The sequence below is a fragment of the Chrysochloris asiatica genome, unplaced genomic scaffold (assembly GCF_000296735.1).
Source record: "Chrysochloris asiatica unplaced genomic scaffold, ChrAsi1.0 scaffold00536, whole genome shotgun sequence".
In the NCBI taxonomy this organism is placed as follows: domain Eukaryota; kingdom Metazoa; phylum Chordata; class Mammalia; order Afrosoricida; family Chrysochloridae; genus Chrysochloris; species Chrysochloris asiatica.
Window position 1 is genome coordinate 336,438 of NW_006409054.1, and position 18,452 is coordinate 354,889.

Consider the following 18,452-nt stretch of genomic DNA (forward strand, 5'->3'; position numbering starts at 1 on the left):
TCAATAAAGCACAGGTAAACATCTTTCTGATATTCTCTGCTTTCAGCCAAGATCTATCGGACATCAGCAATGATATCCCTTGTTCCACAGTCTCTTCTGAATCTGGCTTGAGCCTCTGGAAGTTCTCTGTCAATGTATGCTTGTAGCCATTCTGTATTACCTTTGCAAAAGTTTACTTGCATGGGATATCAAAGAGATTGTCTGATGATTTCCACATCCTGTTGGGTCACTCTCTTTGAAATGGGCACAAATATGAATCTCTTCCAATCAGTCAGCCAGATAATTGTCTTCCAAATTTCTTGGCATAGATGAGTGAGTGCCTCCTGTGTTGCCTCACTCTCTTGAAAGATTTCAAAATTTTTTTCATCAACTCCTGGTGCCTTGTTCTTTGTCAATTCCTTCAATGCACCTTAGACTTCCTCCTTCAGTATCATTCGCTCTTGATCGTATGCTACCTCTTGAAATGGTAGAACATTAACCATTTCCTTTTGGTATAGTGACTCTGTGAATTCCTTCCATCTTCTCTTGATGCTTTCTGTATTATTCAATCATTTTCCCAGAGAATCTTTCAATAACAAAAGTTGAGGCTTCAATTTTTTCTTCAGTTCCCCCAGCTTGAGAAATGCTTAGTGTGTTCTTCCTTTTTGGTTTTCTGATTCCAGATCTTTGCAAATTTTGTTGTATATTTGGCTTTATCTTCTCAAACTGATCTTTGAAATTTACTGTTCAGCTCTTGGACCTCCTCATTTCTTCCATTTGCTTTAGCATCTCTACTATGGAGAGCAAGTTTCAGTGTCTCTTCTGACATCCATTTTGACCTTTTCCTTCTTTATTGTCTTCTCAATCACTTTTTGCTTTCTTCATGTGTGCTGTTCTTGATGTCATCCCACAAGTCTTCTGGTCTTTAGTCTTCAGTGTTTAATGTATCAAATCTGTTTTTCAGATGATCTCTAAATTCAGGTGGGATATATTCAGGGTCATATTTTGGCTCTTGTGGACTTATTTTCATGTTATTCAGCTTCAGTTTGAATTTGCTTTGAATTTGCCCCTGGCCTTGTTTTGACAGATGAGATGGAACTTTTCCATCACCTCTTTCTGCAGATTGTAGTCAATTTGATTTCTATGTATTCCATCTGGTGAGGTCCATGTGTATGTCCATGTCATCTGTTATGCTGTCTAAAGAAGGTATTTGAAATAAACAAACCATTGGTTTTGCAGAATTCTATTATGCATTCTCTAGCATCATTTCTATCACCAAGGCCATATTTTCCAACTACTGATCCTCTATGCTCCCAAACTTTACATTCCAATCACCAGTAATGATCAGTACATCCTGATTGCATGTTTGATCAATTTCAGATTGAAGAAGTTGGTGGAATTCTTCTATTTCATCCTCACTGGCTTTAGTGGTTGGTGAGTAAATTTGAATAATAGTGTTATTAACTGGATTTCCCTGTTGTTGTTGTTGTTGTTAAGTGCCGTCGAGTCGGTTCCGACCCATAGTGACCCTGTACAGGGTAGGTGCATGTATATTATTCTATCACAGACAGCATTGTATCTCATGACTGATGTGTCTATGTTCTTTTTGATGATTAATGCAACACCATTCCTCTTCAATTTGTCATTCCCGGCATAGTAAACCATGTGGTTGTCAGATTCAAAATGGCCAATACCAGCCCATTTCAGCTCACTAATGCCTAAGATATCGATGTTTATGCATTCCATTTCATTTTTGACAACTTCAAATTTTCCCAGATTTATACTTTGTACATTCCATGTTCCAATTTTCAATGGATGTTTACATCTGTCTCTTCATTTTGAGTTGTGCCCTATCAGCAAATGAAGGTTCCATGGGCTTTTCTCCCACAGGCTTTACTCTATTTGTGTTATCATGGTCAATTCTACTTTGAGGAGGCAGCTCTTCCCCAGTCACATTTTGAGTGCCTTCCAACCTGAGGGGCTCACTTCCTGGCACTATATCTGACAGTGTTTCTCTGCTATTCATAAGGTTTTCAGGGACTAAATATTTGGAAGTAGTTCATCACTCTTTCTTCCTAGTCTGTCTTTATCTGGAAGCTCATCTGAAACCTGTCAACCATAGGTGACCCTGCTGATATTTAAAATACTAGTGACATAGTTTTCAGAATCACAGAAACTCACAAGCCACCACAGTACAACAAACTGTCAGAGAAGTGGTGGCCATTTGGTTTTAAGTGGAAACTGAGAAGGATTAATAGTTGGAAAACATGGCCTTACTAATAGAAATGATGATGCAGATCACATGATAGAATTTTTTCAGGACCAATGACTTCTTCATTACAAATACCTTTTTTAAACAACATGAAAGATGATAATACACATGGACTTTACCAGATGGAGCTCACAGAAATCAAACTGCCTACATCTGTGGAAATACATGGTCATAAAGCTCCATATCACCAGCCAAAACAAAGCCAGGGGCAGATTGTGGAACAGACCATCAACTGCTCATATACAAATTCAGGCTGAAGGTGAAGAAAATTTAAACAAGTCCATGAGAGCCCAATATAACCTTGAATATGTCCCACCTGAATTTAAAGATCATCTCAAGAACAGATTTGGTGCATTAGACACTAATAACCAAAAACGAATGAGTTGTTGGATGACATCTAAATATCATAGCGGAAAAAACCAAATGTCATTAGGAAGACGAGAGAAAAGAAAAAGACCAAATTGGGTATCGGAAGAGACTCTGAAACTTGTTCTCCAGCATAAAGATGCTAAAGCAAATGGAAGAAATGAAGAGTTAAAAGAGCTGAACAGAACATTTCAAAGGTAAGCTTGAGGAGACAAAGTCAAATATTATAATGAAATGTGCAGAGATATAGAGTTAGAAAATCAAAAGGGAAGAGCAAGCACAGCATTTCTCAAGCTGAAAGAACTGAGGAAAAATTAAAGCCTCAGCTTGAAATACTGAAGAATTTTTGGGGCAAAATAATGAATGATGCATAAAGCATCAAAAGAAAATGGAAGAATTACAGTCACTCTACCAAAAAGAAATTGTCAATATTCAACCATGTCAAAAGAGAGCATATAACAAGGATCAATGGTACTGAAGAAGGAAGCTCAAAGTGCACTGAAGGTGTTGGCAAAGAACAAGGATCTGGGAATTGATGGAATACAACTTAAAATCTTTCAACAAACTGATGCAGTAGGGGACTTATCTATGCCAAGGACTTTGGAAGACAGCTGTCTACCAAGTGATTGGAAGAGATCCATACTTGTGCCCATACAAATTAGAGGTGACCAACTAGATTTTGGGAATTATCAGACAATGTCATTAATATCACACAGAAGCAAAATTTTGCTAAAGAGAATTTTTAAAATGGCTGTTAGAGTATGTTCACAGGGAACTGCCAAAGGCTCAATATGGATTCAGAAGAGAGTGTGGCATGAGCGATGTTGTTGCTTATATCAGATGGGTATTTGTTGAAAACAGAGAATACCAGAAAGATGTTTACCAGTGCTTTATTGACTACACCAAGGCCTTTGACTGTGTGGGTCATGACAAGCTATGGACAACACTGTGGAGAATGAGTATTGTGGAGCATTTAATGGTGGTACTCATGAGGAACCTGTACATAGCCCAAGAGGCTATGAACAAGGGGGCACTGGATGGTTCAAAATAAGGAAATGTGTGTGCTAGGATACTTATTCAATCTGTATGTTAAACAAATAATCTGAGATGCTCGATTATATGAAGAAGAATGTGGCATTCGAATTTGAGGCAGACTCTTTAACACTCTGTGATAAGCTTATGATACAACCTTGCTTGCTGAAATTGAAGAGGAATTAAAATATTTACTGATGAAGATCAAAGACCAGAACTTTCAGTATGGGCTGCACCTCAGTGTAAAGAAACCAAAAATCCTCACCACTGGAGCAATAAATAACACCATGATGAACTGAGAGAAGATTGAAGTTGTCAAAGACTTCATTTTACTTGATCCATCATCAAGGCAGCAGTCAAGAAATCAAATGATGTACTCCATTAGGCAAATCTGCTGCACAAAATCTCTTTAAAATGTTGAAGAGCAAAATTGTCAGTTGAGGTATGCCTGATGCAAGCCATGGTATTTTCAATATCCTCATATGCATGGGAGAGTTGGCCAGTGAATAAAGAAGGCCATAGAAGAACTGATACATTTGTGTTAGTGTTGGAGGAGCATATTAAAAGTACCATGAACTGCCAAAAGAACAAACCAATCTGTTTTGAAAGAGATGTAACCAGAATGCTTCCTGGAAGCCAGGATGGCTAGACTTTGTTTCTCATATTTTCAAAATATTATCAGGAGGGACCAGTCCTTGGAGAAGGACATCAGGCTTACTAAAGTGTGAGGGACAGCAAAGGATAGGGGGACTCCCAACTCTGAGATGGATTGGCAAGTGGCAACAACAATGGACTCAAGCCTGGCAGCAGTTGTGAGGATGTGGCAGGACCAGGCAGTGTTTCGCTCTGTTGAACATAGGGTCATTAGGAGTCAGAACCAACTGAATGGCATTTAAGAAAATAACAACATTCTAGCAGGATTTCTGGTGTTAGACTGGACTGCTAACTGTTGTTCAAACCCATTGCGGAACCAAGTCAGTAGCACTTAACTAACTAATTAACATTCTAACGAGAGTCAGTGAATATTAAACGTAATACACCTAGAAAGTGTTGGTGGGTAGAGGGGAAGTGGAGTGTGTGCAGGCTGCAGTGTTCTATAGGGTGGTCAACTAAGAGTTGGGGGGAGAAGGGAAGTGAGTGTGAGGATCTCTGGAGAAAGTCCCTGCTTTGCAGCCAGTGCAAGGCTGACAAGTGCCTAGTGAGATCAAAGAAGTGAGTATTGGTTGGAGCAGAGAGAGTGAAGGGTAGGGAAGCTGGAATCAAGGTTAGAATTGTCCTGGGGACCATCCCTATAGGGCATGTGGGTCACTGGAGGGAAATGGGGAGCTATTCCAGGGCTTTGAGCTAAGTGGGACCCTGACAGGTTTGGCTTACACATTAAAAGGATCACTTTGACTGCCTTGTAGGAAATAGGTGGGATGAGGGCAAACAGGGGAGACCAGTTGCTGTGGTCCTCCAGATGGGAAACAATGGCTAGGCAAGGGCCTAGGAGTAGGGAAGTTGACACTTGGGAATCTAGAGAGACGTGGTCTGCAGAGTAGTCATCCTACTGCTTGTCCTCTTCAGAAGGATATGGATGATAAGTTCCTTTTTCTTTAACAAGGAATGAATGATGTTCTCGGGAGCCTGGAGAGTGAAGGCAGACATCACATTTGACTCTGAGTTTTAAGTGCACATAGTTCAGTGTAAGAGATAGATATGGGTACAACAAATGAAAGTTAGGAGTGAGGGCAGGAAATTTCCTGGGTTTTAATAAATGATCAGAGTTCAGACCTAGATCTCTAGTGGCCTCAAGTCAGTTTTCAGTTCTGTCTGGAGATGAGATGGGGCCAGGCTGGGGCTGTGGTTCTCAAAGTGTGGTCCCCGGACCAGCATATCATAATCTCTGTAATTCCTTGTTCTCACTGTTAACTGCCATAGATTGACTTTCACTAATAGTGACCCCATAAACAATGAACCAAAAGTGGCTTTGTATTCAAAAGAAGCTGGAATTCTACGATTGGCCTACTAAAACCCTGGGAATACACATTTTTTTTGCCTCTCGTTGACCTACTGTATCAGAAACTTTGGGAGTGGGTTCCAGAGATTTATTTTACTGGTTGATTCTGAACAAGTTGTGGTGGTACAGTGGTTAAAATGTTCAACTGCTGTCTGAAAGGTTTAAACCCACATTTAAACTTGAGTACCATGGATTTACAGGGTCTTCATGGAGGGCCTGTGACCAGGAGCTCAGGTAGATTACTCCCAGGCACATGGCATCATTTCTGGGCCATGATGCTGTGATCAGAACATCTCACCCCACTCAGAGTTCTCACAGATTATTTCTTTAGAAGCCAGGGGTCCTCCCAAGTTGACTGTGTATTCTCTCCCATCACCTTGCATCTCTCCAGCTTTCTCATTCCCTTGTCTGTATCCACAGAGAAGTTCCAGGTGATTGGTCCCAAGGACCCCATTGTTGCAGTGCTGGGTGGAGCCATCACACTGCCCTGCTCCCTGTTCCCTGCCATGAATGCGGAGAACATGGAGCTGCGGTGGTCCCGGTCCATCTTCCCAGAAGCGGTGTTCATCTATGAGAACCAGCAGGAGCAGAAGGAGGAGCAGATGCCACAGTACAAAGGGCGGACCTCTCTGGTGAGAGACTTCCTCACTCAGGGGAAGGCGGCTGTACTCATCAACAAGGTTCGGGTTTCTGATGATGGGTCATACATCTGCTTCTTCAAGAACGGAGATTTCTATGAAGAGGCCATTTTGGAGGTGAAGGTGGCAGGTTTGTGATTTGTCTATATATTGCAGAATCCTGGAGGGTTGGAGTTCAGAACATCTTTAAGGATAATTTAATTCAGTCCCTCATTTAATAGATGCAGAAGGAGTTTCATTCATTATTTTATTCACTGTAAATGATAGAGAGATTCTAATCTGTGCAGTGCTGTGGGATAATGTACTGGACTGCAAGGTTGTTTAAATAGCAAAGTTAGCAGTAGGTCAAACTCACCAACCACTCCTCAGACCCCCTATACAGTGTTGCTATGAGTCGGAACTAACTCTATGACACTTAACAACAACAATGTGTGCCAAAGCCTGTTGTAGGTGCCTGGGACATATCAGTGAACCAAAAGAGATGCTTTTTGTGTAGAGTTTATATTCTAGATACAGAGACAGAGAAATCACAATAAATAAATAGGTGATAGATGATATTAGAAGGTAAACAGTTCTGAGGACAAAAGGGAAAGTAGAACAGGGGGATATGGGATCAGAATATGGGGGTGAGGACTGAGGAAGGGGGGGGACTGGGCTGGGCCTTACTAAGAATGTGGTGTCTGAGCAAAGGCTTGAAGTAAGTAGTGATTTAGCGAAATGAATATGTGAGGGATGAGAAGAATTCCAAGCTGAAGGAAGAGCTAGTGAAAACTCTGAGGTGGGAGTGTGGCTGTTGTGTTCTAGGCCCACAGTGAGGCCTTGTGACTGGTGGGAGTGAATGAGATGTCAGTACTGGACAAAACTGTGTTCCTGGTGCAGATTGCAGAGGGACACAGATACTGAAGTGTCACTTGAGTTCATTAGGCAAGATTCCAAAGCACCCTCACATTGAGGCAACTGAACTTGAAAAGGTTTTAGGGCACACAGAGCACAGTATGCTTAATAACAATGAACCAGTTAGCTCTTGGTGCTTAGTGTAGGTGGGCTCTGAGGGGATAAGTTGGGGGAACTGGGGCAGGGGGAGTTTGATAGGAGGCTTTGGGGAGGAAGGTAGATGCTGAATTAGAGCAGGCTCTGTGTTCTATGATGTCCTGTTCTATGGAGTCCAACTGGACCACAAAGTTGGTAGTTCCAACTCAGCAGCTGTTCCTTGGAAACACTGTACAGGGTTTCTGTGAGTCTGAATCTACGTAATGTCACTTAACAGTAGCAACAATGACAACTATGTTCTGTGTTATAGAGTTTGGATGCAGACCTGAGGAAATGTTAAGCAGAGCAGAGCTGGGAATGTTCACTCTGGTAGGGAGAACACCTGGAGGCATGGAGTGTAGTTATGAGGCTGAGAGGATGACTGTGGGATATGAGGGGTCAGGCAGCAGAGAGATTTAGAAAGTAGACTTAACTGAGTGAGTAGATTTGGGGACACTGGAGTTTGGAGGTGGAATTGGGGATCACAGAAATTCTCTGGATTTTGGCTTAGATGTTTGCAGTTTAGTGGTGGGAACATTGATAATGATGTATTAATTACCTATCACTGTAATAATGTTATGTAACAATCAGTTCCAAAATTGCAGTACTATATATCAGCAAACATGTATTTAACTTGAGCATTTTAGCATTCAACTAACTTGGGCCAGGTTTAGCTAATTTCAGCTGCGCTCCTTCATACATTTTAAGAGGTAACCATGTGCACCTTGGCTGGGTTTTCCTATGATAGGAGTCAAATGGCTGATTAAGGGTGGTTCATCTGGGAAGGCTAGGGTAACAAGCTGGTGGTCCATGAGTCTCATCCTCCAGCAGGCTGGCCTGTGAATGTCCCTCCCATGGAAATAGCAGAGGGTCCAATGGCACATTACAAACCTTTTCTTGTGTTACATTTGCTCATTTCTCACTGGCAAAATCAAGTCCCATGGCCTATCGAAGAGTCATAATGGGAAAGCATACAAAGTGATACAGCAAAGGGCGAGTTGGCTATAAAGAAGGATGAAAACCAGGGCTAAATTTGTATTCAATCTACCATTTATTGTTGTGGGTAAGAGCTATTAAGTTGGTTCCAACCCATAGTGACCCTGTATAGGGTTTCCTGGGATTGGTTAGCGAGCTTGTACTGCAGACCTTGCAGTTCAAACCGACTTTGCAGTCTAGTGCATTAAAGTCTAGTGCAGTCTAGTGTACCACACCATGGCAAAATTATGAATTCTGTTATGTAATTTTGAGTTTGAAGTGCATGTCAGAAATCCTCATAAAGTAACCTTTGGGGATGAGGATATAAAGGAGGGAAATTTGGGAGACAGTGTTGCTTACTTGACATAATTTTGGGAGTGATTTACAAAGAGAAGCAGTGGGAACAAAGAGAAGTGTGATGTGAGAACAGAAATTCAAGGACCAAACCCTTGTACTTCTCCTGTTTTAATGTGTAGGGGGAGGGAGAGAAGTCCAGGAAAGAGGCTTAGCAGGGTGGTCTGAAGAGTAACATACCAAGCAAAAGGGAATGGTCACCAAGCCAAGATGGAGCTGGTTTCAAGATGATGTCAGCAAGGTCACATGCAACAAAGATGAGGAAGATGGGCAGCAGTGTGAGGGCTGAGATTCTAAGAAGGAGATTGTTGTTAGCTCCAAGAGTAGACTCAAGTGAACAGTAGGAAAAGTCAGACTTCTGGGGACTGAGATGTATGTGAGAGATGAAAACATAGAGGTGTTCTTGGATTATGAAGTTTACTGTTCTAAGAGGGGGAGAAGAAGACTGTAAAAATTTGAACATGTGTATGCATTTAGAAGAAGAAGCAGATGAGAGGAAGAGATTAACAATAAGGATGGGGTGGGAAGAAAGAGGTGAGAGTGAGCAAAGAGGAGGATAGGGAAGGGAGGTGATAAGTGATGGGACCAAGCCCTAGAAGAAGAGACAGTGGCCTGTCAGTTCCAGAGCTCAGAGGCTTAATTATCCATGAGTGAGGGAGAGTTCCTCTCACTTTGTGAGATGTGACAGGAAAATGAGAGTAAGATCAGTTTGGATAAAGAAGAATTTGTGAGTAATTGAAACAAATTGAAGGAACAAAGCCCACAATTTCCTAATTTCAAATATTTCTTATTTACTAGCATAAATTTATCAAAAAATTTTGTTTCACAACATCTTAGGGCCTAGTTTATTTTCTGCCCTTGAAATGTTTTTGTAATAATGCTATATTATTTTTCTGGTCTGGTCTGAGTTTTGTCCATTCATTTATGTTTCCTGGGCTGCATGTCAAGAAAAGAAACATCAATTTTCTTTCTTTCTTTTTTTAAGTTTTTATTGCTAATTGAATTTACAGGACAGATGATCAGTTTTACATTAAACAAATCATACACCTTGTTTCATTACAATGATTATAATCCCCTCCATGTACCATCAGAAAACAGTATTTCTCTCTATTCTATTGTAGACTTTTTTTTTTTAAACACTCAGGTATATACAATAATTTACACCACCAAAGGGCACATTCTGCAAGTCTGTCTTCTGACCACCAGTTTGCAGTTCCTTTCATCCCATGAATCTAGAGTCCTCAGCTGCTCCCTCTCTCCATGTCCCCACCTCTGCCTCCATCTCTGGTGTCACTGCTTTTCTGGATAAGGTCTTGCATTCTGCTTGTGCTCCTCTCCTTTGATGATCCTAAGGTCCTTTGTTTCTGGATTGTAAGATTAACTACTTCCCCATTTTTGTTACAAAACTTCTAACTTTATCATTGTGACTGTGGCAATAATTATGATAACTATTACTATTGAATCATAAGAATCTTATCCTATCTCTTTTAACCAGACCCATTAAGACAAGATGAAAACTATTCAGTGGGGACTCTTTCTTCCCCTACACACTCTTAAACTTCCTCTTGAAAACCTTGTAAGCCAGTCACTTTGTGCATTTATCATCCCCTCATTTTAGGTAGCCAGTATCAAAGTTGCCCATCCCTATCTACCCTGTGTACAGAGGGGATAGCATTGAAGCTTGATGTGAAGACTCCTTCATTCTCTGTTGGCATTTAGAGTTACTACCTCCATGAGTATAGGTCAAGTTCATCAAATTGTAGCAATTTACACTTATTTACTTTATAAATTTTTAAAAAATCTTCTGATTATCAAGCCATCGAGACTAGGTCAAATGGGCACTATCTGCAAGTTTGGGTGTACTTATACATGCATCTCCCCTGACTTCATATCAGCTGGATGCTTCACTTTTAGCTCTAGCCTTCTGTGGCTATGTCTTTGTCCATGGGTCAGGTGTCCCCAGGTCTCACCACACTTTGGACCAACAAGCCCTTCCTCTTCTCTCTCTCATCACCAGGTCAGTCAAAGTCTACGGACCATGGTTGAACTCAGACCATTTCTTCATTGCTGCCTTTTCCCCCTCTTTTCCTCACCAGTAGACCAATGTGGTCGCCAGCAAGTTTACATGCCTGCTCAGGTGTTCCCTTTGATTTTAAATCTCAGAGGGGAGTTTGTCCTGAAGGGACTCGATTGCTTGCCTTGATGGCTTCCTGGTGAAAAACTTGCTTATTCTTGTAGTAGCCAGTCATACTGACATTTTTGTTTTGGGTTTTCCTGATCATCTTTCTTTGAAGCTATATCTTCTGTTGCTTTTGCAGTTCCAGGATGGTCTGCTTGTCCTTTTTAGTGGACTGTCCCACCTCCGAAGGTTATGGATGGGGCTCAGGTTTCCACTTGAGGTCCTATACAGTGCAAAGGCTTCATAAGAGCCTATTTCACTGGGCAAGTTCTAGAACCACTTTTAGGTATTCCTATCAGTTATAGGCTGAAGACGGGCTTACAAGCTTTCTGTAATCATTTTTTCCTGATATTCCTTTCTATCCCACTCAAGTGTCTATTTTACAATAGTAGGCAAGGGAAACCAATATTCATAAGATAGTCAAGCATCTTAGTATTATTTCCCCTCTTCAAATTATGCCTAGAACAACAGAGCCCTGTTGTTCCAAGGTTGAGCATGCATCACTATTGATCTCTGTCCCATTTTCCTTCTGCTTTTAAAAAATGTTTTCTCCTGTGTGCTTGTCTCTCCATTTTTGTGGTTAGAAAGAGTTGTCACCCTGTTGAGTTGAATTGAGTTTGACATATAGGACAGAGTAGAATTGCTCCATGAGATTTTCTAGGATGAAAATATTTTAAAACATCTTTTGAATTGCTGAGCTAGCATTTAGCAACCCAGCACTTAACCCAGTATGCCACCAGAACCTCTTAATATGCAGCTTCAGAGCTCTGTAAAGAGTCCTTATGCTCTTTTCCAGGTTCCATTTGATGAAACCTGTGCTTTACTGTCACTAGGGGGCGATCTTCCATGTTGTTATTAAGTGCCCTTGAGTCAGTTTCTACTCATAGCCAACTTTCTGATTGAAACCAACTTTGGAGCCCAGCACCTTAACCAACAGTGTCACATCAGGACTCTCAACCATAGCCCTATCATCACTAGGGTGTGATCTTCCCATGTTGTTAATTGCTCTTGAGTCTGTTCTGACACATAGAAACCCTGTATATACAGTCTCCTAGGAGCAGCTGGTGAGTTTGAACTTCTGATCTTAGAGTTTGCAGTCCAGTGTTTATCATGCAGTGCCACAGCAGAACTCGAACCTTCCCAGAGAACCTCAAAATTAAAGAGTAAAGTTTCCCTATGAGTCACACTTCCAGCATCCGAGGCCTGCACCTGGTACAAGGTGGCCACTCTGACTCCATAGCTTCCTTCCTGCAGGTGTGGGATCTGACCCTCAAGTGCACATTGAGGGACCAGAGGAAGATGGAATCCGCATGGTGTGCACAGCCTCTGGGTGGTATCCGAAGCCTCAGGTTCAGTGGAAAGACCCGAGTAGGAAAAAATTCCAGGCTGTCTCTGAGGCCCATGCTCAAGATGCTGAGGGGCTGTTCAGTGTGGAGGCCACGCTGGTGGTGAGAGACAGCTCTGTAAGGAACGTGACCTGCTCCATCTTTAACCCCGTCCTGGGTCAGGAGAAGGTGAAGATGATTTTCATCCCAGGTCAGCACTGTTTCTGCTCCCTGCAGGGCTGGAGGGAGGAGAACAGGATCTCTTATTTTGCTGGGCTGGGCTGGCCTGCAGTGTGCCCTGACTGTGTCTCTGGCTGGGCTGCAGAGCCCTTTTTCCCTCAGGCTTTTTCACCTTGGATGCCAGTTTTTGTGGTGAGTCTGACCATACTGATGATCCTCAGCTTAGGGCTTGGCTATTTTCTCAAGAAAGAACATTCAGCAAAGGTGCTCGTGCAGAAGGATTGGAAGATTCTTGAGCAGACTAAGGAGGAGGAGGAGAAGGAATGGAAGTTGGCCATGAAGGAGGCAGGTAAGAGAGAGAGGGTCTGTGTTAGACTGGGAAGGGCAGAGCTGGTGTTGTGAGGAAAAGTTGAAGGCAGGAATAGAGCTGGTAGCAGTGCTTTCCAGGGAGACCCAGGGCCCCTGCTGAGAACAGGAATCTCAGGAGATCCGGAGAGGTGCACTATGGGCCATGAGGGCTTGAATGGGTCTGGAAGGAGAAGTTTCTGCAGTACATAGAGGGAGTCTTTATGTGTGGGTTCTGCAGGACAGTCTTTTCTTTTCTTATGTTTAGAGTTCATGCTTTTCCCCCCCGCTTCCTCTTTCAGATGAATTCCAGAGAGAGCTGGGTAAGTTATTTCCCTCCTGAACTCTCAGTGTCCCGTTTGGGAAGACTTTATAGTTTGTATTTCACCTTATTTCCTTTATGTCACCTTTCAGACTGGAGGAAGGCGATTTATCACACTGGTGAGTAACTCTCCAAATGCCCCTAGGTCTCCCATCCCACCTGGGTCCAAGTATGCCCTCTCCCTGTGCCTGTCAGGCATAGATATAAGGACTGTGCTCCCTGGGGCAGAGGTGGAAGGTGGTGGGAAGCAGAATTCTGCCCCTGGAACTCTCCTGTATCAGGAGCTCTGTTCCCACCCAATATTGAAATCTGAAATCTGTCATGCATCCTGGGTCTTCTCATTCCAGCACTGGCCTGTGTCCCATATTGTTAGTGTTGAGCCTTCAGTGCTGCTGGCTCTCAGTCTGCACCTGGAAGCTAAAAAGGCAGATGTTCAGGGATTTCATGAAAGGAGCTCTATAAAGAAATGGGGTCATTATGTTTAGGGCTATGACTTACTGCCCTCCCCATGTGACGTCCCAATGGCACTTAGCAACAAGAATCCTCCTCTCTGTTAGTGTGAGTTCGCCCAGTTCCTGAAGGTGCTGATGGAAAAGTGATGGGGAGAGGACTGGGATGCATAAGCAGAGAAATGTCGTGACATGAGCTGAGAGCACCCAAGAATATTATCTTTGGGAAAATATAGATCTATTTTAGATGGGCTGGCTAATTTTACCTGGAACTGGTCATATGGTTTAGTCTATTTTCATTCCTCCTCCTCATTATTTTCCAGATATATATTTCCCAGAAAGTGACTAAATATTTTACTGCTCTCTTATGATTCTGTAACAATTTATATTGGCAAAATAACTTCACATGTACTTTAAAAAAAAAAAAAAAGTTTTATTGTGAATTACGTGATAGTTAATATGCCTGCACACACACACACCCCCAACCCCCCGGCATCATCACCAGCACACAATCCTCTCCCTCTCTGGGTTTAGATTCCCCAGCCACTCCATCTCTCCACATCATTGTCTCTACCTCTATCTGTGGTGTCACTGCTTCTCTGGGTAGGGTCTTGCACTCTGCTCTTCTCTCTCGATGGTTCCAGCAACCTCCGTTCCTGGACTGCATAGTCAATCACCCCCTTCTTTTGTTATAAAATGTCCACCTTCACATTTCCAACCCTTGCAATCAGTCCTGATAACAAATATTCACCATTGTACCACAAGGGACCTATCCCCATCTCCTTTCACTAGCCCCACCCAGACAGATTGGATACTACTCAGTGGAGATACTGCCTTTTTCTGCGCCCTCTGGATCTAGGCTCCCTCTTGAAAGCTTGTAAGCCAGTCACTTTTTGCCTTTGTAGCCCCTCATTTTGGATAGCCAATGTCCAAGTTTCCCATCCATTTCTACTCTGTGTATTGAGGGCATGGGAATGATCCTTGCTGTAAAGATCTGTTCCCTCTTTTGAGCTACTGCATCTATGTTGTTGTTGTCAGGTGCCATCGAGTCAGAACCAACTCATAGCGACCCCATGCACAGCAGAACGAAACAATGTCCGATCCTAGGCCAATCTCACTACTGCTGCCACACTTGAGTCCATCAATGATGCCACCTGGCTGATCCATCTCGTTGGAGGTCTTCCTCTTTTTCTCTGACCCTCCACCCTATCCAGCATGACATCCTTCTCCAATGATTGTTTCCTCCGGACAATATGTCCAAAGTAGGAGAGACAAAGCTTAGCCATCCTGGCCTCTAAGGAGCACTCTGGCTTCACTTCTTCCAAAACAGATCTATTGGTTCTTTTGGCAGTCCATGGCACTTTCAGTATTCTCCTCCAACACCACAACTCAAAGGCATCAATTCTTCTACGATCTTCCTTATTCACTGTCCAGCTTTCGCAACCATATGAGGCTATTGAAAACACAATGGCCTGGGTCAGGCACACCTTAGTCCTCAAGCTGACATCTCTGCTCTTCAATACTTTAAAAAGTTCCTGTGCAGCAGATTTGCTCAGTGCAATACGTCGTCTGATCTCTTGACTGCTACTTCCGCGAGTGTTGATAGTTGATCCAAGAAGAATGAAGTCCTTGACAACTTCAATCTTTTCTCCGTTGATAAGAATGTTGTTTATTGGTCCAGTGGTGAGGATTTTTGTTTTCTTGACATTGAGATGTAATCCATATCGAAGGCTGTGCTCTTTGATCTTCATAAGTAAATGTTTCAAGTCCTCTTCACTTTCAGCGATCAAGGTTGTATCATCTGCATATCGCAGGTTGTTAATGAGTCTTCCTCCAATCCTGATGCCACGTTTTTCTTCATAGAACCCAGCTTCTCGTATTATTTGCTCAGCACTGCATCTATAGGTGTAGGTCAAGTTCATCAAATTGTACCAGATTACTCCTTTTTTCCTCTTTCTTCTAGTTGAGCTCTGATCATCCAGTCATTGAAGCCAGGTCCAGTGGATATTATCTGCAAGTGTGTGTGTCCTTGGGCTATGCCCTCTCTTCTTATCAGCTGGATGCTTCACTCTCCACTCTAGTCCTCTGTGGCTATGTCACTGACTTCACATGTACTTTTGATATTAGTGGAATACAGGCAGGGTAGGAGTATTTGAGATTATTGAAGAAGAAAACAGGCAATTGACTTGCCCAAAGTCTCACAACAACAGTAAGGCTACTTGAACTTGAAATGTAATTCTGGATTCCTGACCTGTGTTCATGGAAATCTCTTACCATCCCAGTCTAGCTTTGCATTTGACAGTTCATCATCTCTTTTCCAACATCTGTCTCGCTCTGCATAGTCACACCTTTAGAACAGAGGGGTGGCAGGTGGTCAGGGGATTCATGGTGATTATGACTGTAGTCTCACTAGCAGTGTGTTCCCTTTCAGCCTGGAGAAAGGCCCAGCTGTATGCAGGTAAGTGACTCTTAACTTTTTGTGGCCTTATTTCCCACATCTCCAGGAACTTCTCTGTCTTTAGCCTGTCCCCTCCTCTATCAGTGGTCCCCATGCCAGGATAAGACTGGCATCCCTGCACTTCTTGTCACTTTTGTAACCTAAAACTGCAGTGACTTGTCTTATCTGGATCTTTTTTTTTTTTTTTTTAACTGTAGGCCACTATTGCGGTTAGCGGTACCCTCTGAAACAGCTGGTTTTGCTCTCAGTGACAATGGAGAGCTCAGTTGTCAGGAAGGATCAGAGTCAGGTAATGACTGTGTAGATCAGTACTTCAGAGTTCAGAAATGACACCAGCCAGTTTAGGAGTCAGATTTTATTTCAGCAGTCCTTGGTTCTGGAACTCTCTGACATGAGGATCCTGTCTTTCTGGTTCTGGTTTTTTATTTCTTCCTGGTCTGCAGATATTGATCTTCTGTTCCTCATGTTCTGACTGCCTGCTGGTTGCTGAAGAAATAGTTGCTTTAGAGCAGTGTTCTGAATCTGGGGTTCAAATACCCCTAAGCCTTTATAGATGGACTCCTGGTTTGGCATGAAAATATAAAAAAATTCAGTATATGCATATGTGTAACAGAAGCAAATATGTAGTATATAATTGCTCACAGCCATGATCTCCCCTCTTAGGAGAATTCTGTATTTACCTCATGAACTCAGAGTCCAAGATTGGGCTCATTATGGGTTGTTGTTGTTGTTAAGTGCCATCGAGTTGGTTCCAACCCATAGCGACCCTGGACAGGGTTTCCGAGGGTGTAAATCTTTACGGGAGTAGAAAGCCTCATCTTTCTCCCGCGGAGTGGCTGGTAGTTTCGAACCACTGACCTTCAGGTTTGCAGCCCTATTCATAACCACCATGCTACCAGAGCTCTTTATGGTTAATGAGTAAATATTGTAATAGAGAAAACCTTGGGAAATTAGAATTATTTACAAGGGAAAGATGGGAAGAAAACCAGGGAAGAAAAGAATAGGTGGAGAAGCTCTGAAACGCTTCTGTGGGAGAGACACTTTGTGGAGGCGTTAGATAGATCACAATGACCAAAAAGAGGCCCAAGTTTTCGTGGTTCAATTTGGAGAGTAGACAGATTGTTTGCAGGTCACTTGGGTACACAAAATGTAATCAACACCTTGACACCTCTTTGAAAGATTTCAGTAAGGATTACATTTATTTTTAGCCATTTAAAAAAGTAAACTATTAATTGAGTTTGTCCCTGATTTTGAGATCATGTTAACCCTGTATTAGGGGAGGGAACTGGGGTATGGTACAGGCTATCTAGTGGACCTGTAAGTATTGTGTGTGTTTTATGCCTATGTAACATTCCATTTCTCTGCTTCAGGGTGTTTCTGCTCACTGTCAGGGATATGGGTCTTAAGAGACAGAGAAGGGTGATCCAGGGGAGCAAGGAGATCTGGGAACCAAATGTATGAGGAACCCATTTAGAGAGTCTTGCTGTTTCCCCCAGTGATTTATTTGCAAACTTTGAGGGTCACTACAAATAATAAGAAATAATGAGATGATCTTCTTTCACTTTGTTGTTTTTAAGTGCCATGGAGTCAGTTCTGACTCAGGATTTCTGAGGAGCTGTGGTGGGTTTGAATTGCCAACCTGGTGTTTGGCAGTCCAGTACTTATCCTTTAGGTCCCCTTTCTGGCTAAATTGAAATCTCAAATATTTTAATGTACAACTTGCATATCCTTTTGTTTTGTAAGGACTAACACCCCATCACACTAGACTCAGCTGGACAAATGTCTGACATCTATTTTTTTTATAAAATTATATTTCATAGCTTAGAATCTGAAGGCTTTTTGCCTGTGGATGACTCCAGCCAGACAAAGCTTATACCCAGGTTTAAGTATTCAGATGCCAATTTTTCTTGAGTTCCTCATGAACTCTGACTGTCAAACTGCCAAAATAAAAAGCAATATATTTGAAAACTCATTTTTAGGCTTTGTTCTTCAGGCATTGAAAGAAGAGCAGGAAATCCCCATCAAGGGCTTTAATAATTTCAGGGTCATCTAGTTCTGACCTCATACCCTGGGTGTCTCAGACACAGCCTGTAAGCTTTCCTATTTACAGCCATTCCTTCCCTGCTTCTGTAGGTCAGGTGTGCATCTGTGATGCTGTCAGTCAGTCCTGTTGTGGTTATAGATTCCTTTGTACTCTGTGCCTTATAACAGGTCACTATGTTGAGGTAGAACTTTGGGATTCATCATGGCATCATATCGACAGTTTCCCTCACCTGGGTAATCTACATTTGTTTTTTTCTTATTTTTACTTTGGAGTCCTAGTGTGGTGATGTGGGTTAATGTGCTGGACTGCAAGGTTGTTTGAACTGCAAGGTTGGCAGTTAAAGCTCACCAGCCACTCCTTGGAAACCCTATATAGGTTGTATTCTTTCACCATACTTATTTAACCTGTATGCTGAGCAAATAATCCAAGAAGCTGGGTTCTATGAAGAAAAACATGGAATCAGGATTGGAGGAAGACTCATTAACAACCTCTGATATGCAGATGAT

General features: G+C 42.3%; 1 protein-coding gene across 1 annotated transcript in view; it reads left to right on the forward strand.

Annotated features, from left to right (window-relative positions):
- The window catches only part of LOC102836829 (butyrophilin subfamily 1 member A1-like), a 46,930-nt gene that overhangs the window by 24,463 nt on the left and 4,015 nt on the right, over positions 1 to 18,452 (forward strand). The window contains exons 3-8 of the mRNA XM_006877620.1: positions 6,040 to 6,416; positions 12,078 to 12,359; positions 12,474 to 12,677; positions 12,976 to 12,996; positions 13,088 to 13,114; positions 15,849 to 15,902. Of these exons, the coding sequence (XP_006877682.1) occupies positions 6,040 to 6,416; positions 12,078 to 12,359; positions 12,474 to 12,677; positions 12,976 to 12,996; positions 13,088 to 13,114; positions 15,849 to 15,902 (965 nt within the window). The remainder of the gene's footprint in view (positions 1 to 6,039; positions 6,417 to 12,077; positions 12,360 to 12,473; positions 12,678 to 12,975; positions 12,997 to 13,087; positions 13,115 to 15,848; positions 15,903 to 18,452) is intronic.